Consider the following 13,339-nt stretch of genomic DNA (forward strand, 5'->3'; position numbering starts at 1 on the left):
ACTCCAGCCTGGGTCACGGAGTAAGACCCTGTCTTAAAAAAAAAAAAAGAAGAGAAGAGAAGAGAGCCAAGCCAAACCAAGCCTTGAAATTTCCAAGCTTTGCCAATGAATACTAACACCTGACACCCTACGTACTGCTTAACTGACGTCATGTTAGAGCCACGACATCATGACCACACTCCCAGCATACAAAAAATGGATTGGGGGAGCCGTGGGGAGATGTCCACCTCCTGTGAACCACAGAGGACCAGCCAGAGCTCAGGGAAAGCAGGGTTGAAGGGAGTAAATCCTACACAATTCACTGCTATCTCTATTTTTCCTGATAACCACTGAGGAAAAAAGGCTTGGGTAAGGGGGAGTTTAAAACTCTGGAAGCAATTAGATTTTGAAAATATCTGCAGACATTGATTAAGCAGGCACTGGCTGATTTCTCATTGTGGGTGACAGCCAACCAAACTTTAAACTCCTACAAGAATGCAGATGGAGGCTCTGGGAGACAGAAATGGAGAATTTAACCAGGCATTAGAAGTCACCTCATCGTTTCATCAAGACAGAACAACATATTCCTTTCACCTTTCTTTGGTGTTTTCTTCTTTAGTAGGTAACTCAGTCTCATGAAGAACATGAAATTTCTGAGACACATGTAAAAAATTATAACAGATGCTGGGGTCAGGCTCCTACCAGCTCATAAGAGTCAACTGTTAAAATTTCAGGAATTTTGCAAGCCAACTGTTAAACACTGCTACTAATAAAAATTATGCTATATAAACTAATAATTATGTTATATTAATAACTAAGGTGTATACTAAAAACCCATCACTTCCTAATTATACTATATTTTACTATTATCCATGTTCATGAAGTTATTTACATCCACTGTGTTTGCATGGTGAATGTACTATATAATGAACATCTTTTTCCAACTTCACACTCGGTAATTCACATGGGTAGCTTGAAATTGGCCATTGTAGGAGTATTTACACCATGAGAACAGGCAGGCTGCAAACCAGGGTTCTTTTTTCTCCAGAGTTGACTGTTAAACATTTGTTGAGGATGGTGATAGGGAAGGACAGTAGGGATGTTTAAATGTTTATCATCTAGCAAGACAACCCACTAAAATGCCAATTTGTGTCCCAGGCTCCTCAAAGGTTTAAGTGTGAGGTCTGGAATCAGATTAAAGAGGCCCACACCCCAGATCTGTCACCTTAAAAGCTTCATAACCCTAGGCATACTGAAACATTCTAAGCCTCAGTTTCCTCCTCTGTAAAATGGGGATAATATACCAAGGTCATCAGGTTGTTACTGGAGAGCAAATGAGCCTAGTATATATAAAGTGGTCTGCAAAATACATAGTACAAAATAAACAATTATTACTTCATCTTAAATCACTTAACACTTCCCATTGTTTTAAGAAAATCAGTAAAAGAAACAACTGCCATAGTTCACCAGTGTTTACTGAAAAGTACTTTGTGCTTCTTTGAAAATGTACCATGACAATCTCCAATCTATGCCATCATCAGTTATCCAAGATATACCACATGTACACCTGTGCACCTCTCTAAGATGTAGGTTATGTGCATTATTACATGAACAATAATTGCTGTATGTAACCAGGAAGGTACTGCTTGGAGTTCCTTAGTTTTAAACTTTAAGTGAGTCTAGCTTAGTTTTAAACTTTAAGTAACTAAGGATGTTACTAACTAGGCTGCCAGGATCCACTGTAGTTTCTCCCAACTCTGTCTTTCAAGACCATAAAGGAATTCCTGGAAAGACTGGAAAGGTTTGACAAGAGAGTTCAAAATGCATTCGAAGTTCAGACACACTGGATTCGAAGTCATCAATAAGACTGATGGTCCCTTGAGAGGAACATGGTCCCCAACTATTGATTTTCTGTCAAGACTATTGCTCTTGACATTAAATTCCCTACATGTAAGCTTTTAAAATCAATGGCAATCAATATCTACTTACTGTTTACTGTCAACACCCAGCTATCCCAGGAGAGAATTCAAGAACTGCTTTCTAGAGAAGACAGTCACGAAAGCTCATGTATTAGGTGGCCAGAAGCACCCTGTCTGATGGACCTTGTGGGACTACAGTCTCGATACTCTGAAAGCCACTCCTATCTCTATCACATGGCTTAAGTGTTACCACTGAACCAAGAATGAAAGACTTAAGAAACAAAGGCAGTAAAAATGAAGACCAATATCTCCCCCGATGCGGGACAATCTGGGGTAGGGAAAAGTCGGAGGCTTGAGGCAAGTTGTCACCACAGCCTTGTCAGAAATCGCTGGTGATGAGGGAAAATAAGTACTTTCCTGTCTTTAGATGTTGCATTCCACATCTGTCTAATGGATGGGGTGAGCTGGCCTATGTCACCATCTTACTCCATTTCTGTAGAATTTCACACCACTCTCAACGCTCCTGTTTTGGTTTCACTCCCCTTTATTCATTTAAGAATAAAGTTTTGCAACAAGAAGTGCCCTCAACCACCAGTAGCTAAAAATGAAGAATGATCAATGAGTTTCTAATTATCCAAACCCATCTGGCAACATATCAACAACCACTAGCTTACCAAAATGGATTAGAATGCCAAAAGTAAAATGTAGCTTACAGCTCATTTGTTTCCAATCTGAAATCAAGGATTTAAAAATTACCAGCAGCTCAGATGTTCCCAGTACATCTAAGGTCAGGGACTGCATCCTGGAATAATGAACCCCCAGCTCTCGGTGGATTCCGGAACACTCGATGCAGGTCAGGATGCCCAGGTTGGTGGAAAGCCATGTAGGATCTGCCAAAGAGAACAGGGCAGATTTGAGCTTCCAGTAAAAAAGAGGGTCAGGAGTCACAACTTTCTTCCTGCATAGTTACTAAACAAGCAGTTCTGAGCATGAGCATTTTCTGATCCTTAACACAGCTGGAACCTTTGTCCATAATTACCACCAATTTACACGCAATACCCACATATGCACACATCTACTCTCCCTCTTCTTCCCTCTCTCCATCTCCTCATCCTTCCATTCATGTGACAGGTGCTGTGTGTGCAAAAATAAATAGGACACACTCCAGAGACCAAGGGCTCCTCAATGGCTGGTGGTGAAAACACACCATGCCCATCACCAACTTGGTCACACTAGCAGAATGGAGCAAGAGGAAAACAATGAGACCAAAGTCTACTAGTAAAAGGGGAATAGACTTAAAACATATGCATCTACAGATGCTGATAATAACAGAGAACGTACTATGTACATATGATATGCTGTGTTCAGCATGCTGGAAGTAGCAATAATAGTTCGTGTTGTTAAGAGCTTCAGAAATCACAGAGCACTTTTGTATCAAATCTAAGAGTCCCATGAGATGACCAGGGCAGGGATTTTTATCTCACTCTATGGCAGAGACAGCTTCGCAATGCTCAGGCTCAAGGTTGCCAGGGATTGCAGAGCAGACTGTGCCCCTGCCTCTACCTGAGTTCAAAGCCACGTTTTCCCCTCACAGCTCGGCTACTCACTAAAATGACCTACCATACGTTTAGCAGATGATAGGGACCCACAAAATGCTTGACAGATTAATGTGGAATTTGCTAAAAATGGGAAATTAAAAATAAGATGTCCTTGAGTACATCATCACAACCCATAAATACAATTCTCTTCAGAATTGTTCGTTGCCCTGAGAAACTCACGGCAGGTAAATACCGCAACTTTAGTCAGTAGGAAATCATGAAGTTATTTTTTAAATGTTCAAGTTATTAAAAATGTTATCCATGTTGGAAAACCTTCTTGGCATCTGTGTCTGCACTTGTGTAGGACGACTCCACTGTATCTATGTGCTTTGGGGAGGTACAAGCATCCATTTAGGTGACTCTACATCATTTTTATATTACCCACATTGTCTTGGCATTTTAAAATAATGAGTACATACCTTTGAGTTCTTTATCAAAGCATATGAAAAACCCAAATCGTAGACTGCCTTTACCCTTTCTCAAGAAAGACCATGATTCACTACTTATCACCCCCTACCTCATCTCCTGCCAAAAAGGTATTTTCGGGTTTTTTGTTTGTTTGTTTTAAATACAGTCTCGTTCTGTTGCCCAGGCTGGAGTGCAGTGGCGTGATCTTAGCTCACTGCAACCTCCGCCTCCTGGATTCAAGTGATTCTCCTGCCTCAGCCTCCTAAGTAGCTGGGACTACACGTGCGCACTACCATGCCGGGCTAATTATGGTATTTTTAATAGAGATGAGTTTTCACCACGTTGGCCAGGCTGGTCTCGAACTCCTGACCTCAAGTGATCTGCCCGCCTCAGTCTTCCAAAGTGCTGGGATTACATGCACGAGTCACTGCACCCAGTCGGGTTTTTTTTTTTTTTTTTTAATGGATCCAAGGCCAAATACAGTCTTCAGGGTCATGGGAACCTAAAGGTAATTCTCAACTGTCCACTCTATTTTGGTTGTGTTTGGTTTTTTAAGAAAAACTGTCATAGAATTAGAGGAATGAAAAGGGGATTAACCATTCTAGCCAAGCCTCCATCTTTTTAATTTTATAAATGTTCAGAAAATGCACCTGTGTAGTCCCCAACTCCCACTCCCCACCATTCTGTCTCAATTAGAATAAGCAAATTCCTTAAATCACATCCTACTATAAAGCCCCTAATATGCTTTATCAAAACGTAAAAATAAAATCTTATTTCACAGAATGTGTCAGCTGAAAGGGACCTGTCCCTTCACTTTACGGACAGGAAAATCGATGTTTAACAAAGCAAGTGGCTCTCCCAGGGTCACAGAGCCAGACAGCGGCTTAAAGCTACTTCAGAAGTTCTGCAAAGTAGGATAAAGGGAGAAGAGAGCAGATGCCAAGCAAGGAAGCCCGTCCACATGCAGCCTCTCAGCCCACATGACCTTGAGTTCACCCTCACTGTACCCTTCAGTTTTCATTTCTCAAAAAGCATTTCAATCTTTGCAGCTCTGTCAAACCCTCTTTACTCAGTCCTGCTATGGGGCTCGGCAGGCAAACATCTTCCCGCCCCCTCCCCTGCCGCGGTCTGCACAGTTCATTAAGCATTTGTGTAATGAGATGAACTCAGGCTGAGCTGCACTTAATTTCGTGCGTGAAATAAAAGTGAAAATCAATGAATGGATCCTGTGAATCAGAATAGGATTTAAATGTCCTAGAGCCCAGGGTCGGGTGGGGTCCCTGGGTCACCTGGCGCCCCACAGTCACAGCAGACGTCATTGCCCGTCATCCTCTGCACTTCTGAGATGATCTCCTTTGTCAGTTCTTGGACGATGTTATTTTCTCCAGTATTGTCATCCCCCTTAAATGCATTGTTTAAAGCTTCTTCTTTGCTATTTTGCAGCACAGACATCCATCTAGAAAAACAAGAGCGACGTTGTGTTAAATTCCACAAACAACGGGTAAGTCCAGCCCAAAGTCCCACCACCATGTAACTTACATTTGACATTCCTGTTCATCTTCAGCTTGAAAGTGGTAAGTTCTGTCATCTGCATAGCAAGAGGAATTTCAACTGTGAGCCCAGACAGCAATCCATACACAATTCCAAAAGAAAATAGTTTCTAATTAGCCTCTGGAATAATCTTAGCTCTCTGTTATGAAATTACTGATTCGTATAAAATCAGGCACTCCCTCATATCCTCCAAATGCCTGCCTTCACCAACGGTGGCATTGTAATGCAAAATAAACCTGCCCTTTCCCTCATTCAAGTTTTAAAAGATGCCGCTTCTAAAAACTGAAGCTATTCAATGAAAACCATCACTATCCTCTCAACTGCTTCATTTTAACTCACTACAGAGTTGGCCCCCAAAAAGTAATTGTTAAAGCCCTTTGAATAATAAAAACCTTTTTTAAAAAGAATATCTTAGAAGTTTTCTGGCTTTCTTAGAAAAAGATTAGTAAGAGAAATTCTAAGAATAATATGCTTTGAGAATCGAGTACTAGAAATGTAGCTAAATCAAGAAGAGTGTTAAATAATGGTCGAATATAAAACCCTACACTCACTCAGCGCTGGCGTCAGCACCGTTTTACTAGTGTTTTGCCAGGCTGTGGACCTCTGTGTGTGCAGCAGGGAGGCGGCTGTGTGGGATGTGGCAGCATCATTCCGTGCTGTTCTTGCCAAAAACATATAACCTCAATCCACTCACGAGCAAACACTACAGAAATCCAAATTAAGGGGGGCTGACCAAAAACAGGTTAATACTCTTTAAGAAGGCATCATGAAAAACAAGTGAGACTACAGAACCGACACAGACTGCAAGAGACCAGGATAAAATCACAACTAAATGTCACATGGGGTCCTGGATGGAATTCTGGAGCAGAAAAAGGACATTTGGGGGAAAACTGGTAAAATCTGAGTAAGATTTTTAGTTAATAGCATCAAACCAATGTTTCCTGGTTTTGCTAACTACATAATATGATTGGATAACGTGTACCATGGACTACTGGATAACTGTATTAAGATGTTAACAGAAGGGAAAGCTGGGGGAGGGATATATGGATATTCTCTGTCTAAAAGCAGTCTAAAGCCAAAGCAAAAAATAAAATTAGATTTAATAAAGAAAAGCGGGGGCAGGGGAATCCAGCTTTTGCAGATGGCAGAATGATGACAAGTACCGATTCTCTTCTTAGGGAAACACAACGAACATCTGTGCTCCTAAAAGTGAGGGGACACGCCACCTCTCTGTAGTGGTGTTTACTCCTGAAAGCACGTTGGTTCTTAGAACAACTCTTGGTAAGTGACTGGGTGAGGGCTGAAGCCTAGAGAGGCTAAGCTGCAAAAAACAAGCATAGCCAGCAGCAGAACTTGGTTTCTGGACTTCTGGCCCGACCACTTTCTACAACACCATGGCATTGTTTTCTCTTTTTTTTTTTTTTTTTTTTTTTGAGACAGAGTCTCACTCTGCTGCCCAGGTTGGAGTGGAGTGGTGCAAACGTGCAGTGCACGGCTCGCTGCAGCCTCAATCTCCCAGGCTCAAGCGATCTTCCCACCTCAGCCTCCCAAAGTACTGAGATTACAGGCGTGGGCCACTGCACCTGGCCAATTTCTGCATTCTGACGTGTAAAAACTGCACAAGCAGGAGGCAAACCTCTGAGGAAAAACTTCAAGCAAGAATCCCCTCCACTACACTCTCTTTAAAGATGCTACAAATAAGCGGACGGCTTCCAGCAGCTTCAGCCGTGAGGGAGAAGAGCAGAAGGAGACAGAAGGAGACAGAGGGGGTGATCAGAGCACTCAGGTGCTGGTGGCCAGCAAAGGGCAGCTTCCAGCTGGGGCTCTGGCTCTACTGGCCGCTAACCTGCCATGTGGACCTGGAAGGTCATTGACTCCCTCTGGCTCCATCCTACTCAGGGGACTCACTTGGGTCACCTCACAATTCTCCCGTTCCTTCCATCCCGCTCAGGGTGCCTATGGGGTTCGCGGATAATGGCTCAGGACTTGAGTTTGCTATGAGTGCGGGCAACGGATTGGATGAGCTCCCAGAAGGGCCAGCCTTGCCACAGAACCATCCTCCTAGAAGAGCCCATGCTCATTTACATTTTTTTCTTTTTTTAAAGAGACAAGGTCTCCCTCTGTTACCCAGGCTAGAGTGCAGTGGCACAATCACAGCTACTGCAGCCTCAAACTCCTGGACTCAAGTGATCCCCCCACCTCAGCCTCCCAAGTAGCTCGGACTATAGGTGTGAACCACTGCCCTCGGCCCCAATTCCACCTTCATGAGAATGGGAAGCCCATTTAGGAGCAAAGATGGTAAAGGAGCATCTTGTAGGAAGTAACTGCAACCAGCCAGCCAGTCTATTGCTCTTCTGAGTTCTCTGGGCAGATTCCAAGATGAACTGACCAGATGAGGAAGAGGAGGAATGGGTGACCATAGGGTGCCTGGCAGACACACACAGAAAATATCACCCTCACTGCCTCAATGCATGTGCCTCCACTTGACTTCCCCAACTGCCCAAATGTCTTTTTTTTTTTTTTTAGACAGTCTTGCTGTGTTGTCCAAGCTGGAGTGCAATGGCACGATCACAACTCACTGCAACCTCAACCTCCTGGACTCAAGCGATCCTCCCATCTCAGCTCCCTGAGTAGCTGGGACCAAAGGCACATGCCACCATACTCCGCTATTTTTAAATTTTTTGTAGGAGGTCTTGCTATGTTGCCCAGTCTGGTCTCGAACTCCTGGCCTCAAGCAATCCTCCCACCTTGGCCTCCCAAAGTGCTTGCATTCCAGGCATGAGCCACTGCCTGGCCCACCCAAATATCTTGAGAGTTCAAAAGCATCTTGGTGATGCTCATCCCATGAGGCTGGTGAGGAAGTAGAGGAGGAATCTGAGAGGGGTGAAGACAGATGCTCCTGAATCAGCCAGAACCGGGCCCTGACCCCATGTCCCTCACCTTCTCAGGATGTTCATCAAATCACGGCTTACACTGCAGCCAGGTTTCCTGTGATGACTCTCTTGGGTATCTGGCCAGTTTTCAACCCAAACCCACACACCCCTGTACAAAGCATTTCCACTACAGATACTCATAGGAAGGCACCTTTTGAAAACTCACTGAGGATGAAGAATTTGCAGGACTGGAATTCATTTTACCCACTGGAAGACAAGCAGGGAAGGAGGAGGGATGAGAGCTCTTTTCAAAGACGACAATGGACTCTAGCAAACTCACGACACTGCCCCCAACTGGGCTCAGCAAGCCTTTCTGGGCATCACAGGCTACAAGTCCTTCCTGAAGATGTTTAAATGCACCAGGAAGCAGCAAAGACACTGGCAGGATCTTGGTAGATATCAGTTGGCCACAGAGCTTGTGTGTGGCCAGATTCACAGAGGACCGCGTTCCCACACGTGTAAGGGCTGCAGTAACTCACGCCCAGAAGGGAGGCATGCACACTTGCCATCTACTGATCCTCCCTGCTGCCTGCTGTGTTGTAAAAAGGTGTAAGCTGGGAATACATTGGATCAAGTGCTTCTGCACATATGGCATCTAGCAGGGTCTCCCTGCGGAGCATGCTGGAGGGGCCTGGGGCAGCTGAGGAAAGAAGTCCCTACACCCAACTCCAGGTGATCGGGCTCACTATTATTGCTTATGAGTTAAGGATGGGCATTTTAATGCATGGCTTCTTATGTGTTACTAGTTCAGAAAAAAGAAAGGCCTAAAACCCTCAGAGTCAGCCCCAGCCACTGGCAGACATCAGATTACACCATCAGGTTTTCTGAAACCCTTCAATTCAAGCCTTTTTTGCTAGCTAGATGCAAGTATCCCAGCAGTGATCAGTGTGTGTGTGTGTGCGTGCGTGCGTGCGTGCGTTTTAAAGAGTCAGGGTCTTGCTATGTTACTGAGGCTGGATGTCTACTCCTGAGCTTGAGTGATCCTCCTACCTCAGCCTCCTGAGTAGCTGGGACTACGGGATCACACCACCACACCTGGCTTGCAATCGCATTTTAAACTCTGGCCAGTACTCAGCATTTTATAACATCTTGTATGAATGAAAGGCAAGCTTTGATGAGAATTTGTGGACCTTACTAGACTGAGTCAGGATGGGTGTTTGACGCAGGATAAAGTCCATTTTATTTTACAAATCAGTCTAGAGTCTGAAGAACAGAACAAATGGTACTGGAACCCTCTGCACCCATCACAGTGCTCAACCCTCCCCAGAGATTCACACAGAGGGTATGAGAAGGGGAAAAGGGAGGATGAGAGCAAGTCATTGTGGGTAAGGTGGAGTGATAATTACCTGCAGTTTGCTGGGAGCGCTAAATCACATAGTAAGTGACTTCCTAGCCCTCAATAATACAGGTCAACAGACATCTGAAAAGGTAGCCATCTCCCGCTCAGGGGTACTGAGGCACAGAGAACAGCACCGCCTTCCTACAGTACACAGTCTGGCGTGGTCATCTGCAAATGTAACTCTTGTGCCCAAATCCCTGGTGACTGCCTCTTCAAAGGGGAGACTGGCCCTTTCTTCCCCTAAACTGTCACCCTGCCACACAGAACTACCAAGGAAAAAAGGTTTATCTTATTTTCTTTTAGACATCATGAGCCCTTTAATTTAGGGGGTGCTGAGTAAACATTCACCACAATGGATGGTTCTGTGGGGATTCTTTTGTGAACACCACAAAAAGGAAAAGCATAGAGAAGTAGAAAGACTATTCCCGTGGTGAGGAAGAAAAACAATTTCAAACACTGAAGTTTCAAGGGCCCTGTTGAAGACCCTCATTTTAGTTTTATAGCATTTCTAACATCACCCAAATTATTTAAGTTCTTGAAAACAGAATTGTCCTTCTTTTCTCTTTTTTAAGTGAAGGAGTTTTAGGCTTGCGGGCTTCTCTTATAGGATCTCCTTATTTAGGAACAGGAATGCTGAGGCTCAGAGAGCCAGGTAATGTCTCAGGTCTACAGCGCCCCCGAGGAGCGGGGCCAGTCCTCAAAGTCAAACTCTCAACTAGAAAGGCTGGCAAGCCAGCAGTTCCTAATGGAACACAAAGCATGCATACCACTAGAAAAAAGGGTATGTCTCTTCAAAAACCAATTCTTCAGAATGCAGTGTTTGAAATGTGAAGGACGCCCCAGAAGAGAGCATAAGACAATGTCGCTATGGCACGGCATCTCAGAGGGAGCCTTACGTGAAATAAGGTCAAAGCACTTCTTCTCCTCAGGGTTGGTCTTCACCTGGCAGGTTAGCAGGTTGAGCTTTGCAGGAGGCCGGTTAGCCTGTTTAAAAGCAAAAAAAAAACAAAAAAGGTTGGGGTTGGGTGGAAGGAATGGAAAATCATACAGTATCAATCCTCACGAGATACAGCAAGAGCAAGCTCTTCACTAGTTTGCAAAGGTGGCCTTCAGAAGGCAGACTTGACAGAGGAAGGCATAACTGAGACAAGTTACAGAGGCCCTTGAACTTTGTCTCCACAGAGGGCAACTGCCTCCCTGCAAGGGCACCTTGGTGGTCTACACAAACCCACGTGGACAAGGGGACAAGCGATGCCAGCTTTGAGGCTGCTGGCAGTGGGTGCCTTCAGATCAAGATACTGAATGGCTAAGCCCAAAACATTCGGTTCTGATTCCTACCGACAACACAGATGATTTGCCAGGTAACTTGGGCACCCAGCTCAATTTCTGGTGATCTTAAAAGCGTTTTTCTTAGCATAAACCTCACTTCCAAGGAAGGTAATTTCACAGCACAAAAATGGCAGAGAAATTATTTTCCTACTGTTCGAAGTGGTGACAGATAATAGATTCACATTCCTAAATGCCAACCATCGCTGCCACTTAAGTTTCAACAAAACATACTTCATTCATATCTGTAACCCCCAAACCCTCTCCCCCACACACGACACCAAGTGATCACAACATACTTTCATCAGAGGTGTGTGAAAAATGGCTATTTTGTTACAGTTTCAAAGAAAAGATCATACTTAGTCCAAAAAAGCAAAGGACTGAGGGTAAGAAGATAATTTCAGAAACAAAAATTTCGAACGGCAGAATACCTCTCAGAAATCGTGGAGGAATATCCAAATAGGAGTGGGCTTATCTTACCCACCTACCAAGCTGCTAAAGGAAAGATCAAATAAGAACGTCTTAAGCTTCCATCGTTCTTGGGCCCCACTTCCCTTGGCCACCGGTCGCTTCAAGATGAAAAAAACCTGGATTTGGGATTAATCCAGATACATACACATATGCATCTACACCTGGACAGACCTGTGAAACCGTCATGCACTTACAGGCCCAGCAGCTTCCTTCCAGTAAGTCTACAGAGTTAGGGTGGGAAGAGTTGAACCCATCCTTGCAGCGTGAAGGATTTGGGTTTAATAAATGTAAGTTTGGACTAGTGAAAGTCAGATAAAGTCAGATAAACAGGGTTGTACTAGACTCTTCTGGTTCATGGCTGTGTTGGTCTTACCCTCTACAGGTTAGTCAGATATTCTCCATAATCTGTAGATATCTCAGAGAATTCCTGGATCGTCAGAAATCGGTATTAGAAGACACCAAGCTCTGCCTAATCTTGTGAATCTGGACACTTTCAAGTGAAAGCACCACTGATAGTGGATTGTTACCAATCGGATTACCTAACTTATCCAGGAACCAATACACCAAACGATCTATTTCTAGAGACGTGGTTACAAACCATGTATGCAACCAAGTACTTTAACACGGGTGTACACCCATCCATACGCAGCCTGTGTCTAATCTGTTACCTCCCTGTGATGACACAACTATACATGTGCAAATTTTAGGGCTACTTCCAAATTGTGGGGTCTTAGATACAGGAATAATAAAGGAGGTTTGTGCGCTTTGATAAATACAGAAGCACCTTCATGGACAAAATAATGACTTTGAATAACAATAGCTACATTTACTCAGCTATTTTTATTATATACCTATACAAGGCAGGCACTGTTCTAAACATTTTTCATGAAATAATTCATTTAATTTTCCTAACTGCCCTTTGAGGTAGGAACTACTCCAATTTTGTAGCTAAAGACACTGGCCTGGACAGACCAAATAATTTGGTTGAGGTTATACAGCTAGGGAGAGGGGAAGCTAGGATTCGAACAAGACAGGCTGGCTCCAGGGCTCGGGGCTCAACTGCCACCCTCCCTGTCCTCAACGTGGGTATCCATGGAAGGCGGTCGCTTGCCTGGACTTATCTTTAAGAGCAGCAAAGAACCACAACTTAAATTACTACTATTCATTCTCCCTCTCCACCTCCACCTTGCAGTCTTTCTTCTTCCCTGTGATATGGGGAAAGGTGTTCGTTCTTAACTACTGCCAAAGACAGATTTCTCACTTCACAGCATACCACAAAATAGAGAAAAATATTCAGCACCTTTATTTGAAGTAGGAATAATTTAAGACATAATGTGCCTACATATTAAAAAATGACAACCATAAGAATGGGTCCACAAAACACATAAGTTGATCTTAAGCAATATCACCAGCAGTTCTGTTTTACATTAATAACTGTTTGCTATTCAGGTTAAATATTAAGTATACAGATTAAGTATTAGCTAACAGGAAGGCTATTAGAAAAATTTATGGGAGAAAATTCTATCCATTAAAATCCTTCCCTGTTGCAATTTGGAAAAATATAGTGTCACCTGGGCGCGGTAGCTCACGCCTGTAATCCCAGCACTTTGGAAGGCTGAGGCAGGTAGATCACCTGAGATCAGGAGTTCGAGACCAGCCTGACCAATGTGGTGAAACCCTATCTCTACTAAAAATACAAAAATTAGCTGGGCATGGTGGTGTGCGCCTGTAGTCCCAGCTACTTGGGAGGCTGAGGCAGGAGAACTGCTTGAACCCAGGAGGCAGAGGTCACAGTGAGTCGAGATTGGCCATTGC

The 13,339-nt window shown here is 43.9% G+C and overlaps 1 protein-coding gene across 9 annotated transcripts in view; it reads right to left on the reverse strand.

The window, feature by feature from the left end:
- Positions 1-13,339, reverse strand: part of ASAP2 (ArfGAP with SH3 domain, ankyrin repeat and PH domain 2) — a 198,753-nt gene that overhangs the window by 44,194 nt on the left and 141,220 nt on the right. For all 9 annotated transcript variants that reach the window (XM_054474437.1, XM_054474424.1, XM_054474433.2 and 6 more), the window contains 4 exons: positions 10,624-10,711; positions 5,444-5,492; positions 5,194-5,360; positions 2,655-2,788 (listed from right to left, as the gene is read on the reverse strand). In XM_054474437.1, the coding sequence (XP_054330412.1) occupies positions 2,655-2,788; positions 5,194-5,360; positions 5,444-5,492; positions 10,624-10,711 (438 nt within the window). The remainder of the gene's footprint in view (positions 1-2,654; positions 2,789-5,193; positions 5,361-5,443; positions 5,493-10,623; positions 10,712-13,339) is intronic.

Source organism: Pongo pygmaeus, chromosome 12 (genome assembly GCF_028885625.2).
Source record: "Pongo pygmaeus isolate AG05252 chromosome 12, NHGRI_mPonPyg2-v2.0_pri, whole genome shotgun sequence".
Classification (NCBI taxonomy): domain Eukaryota; kingdom Metazoa; phylum Chordata; class Mammalia; order Primates; family Hominidae; genus Pongo; species Pongo pygmaeus.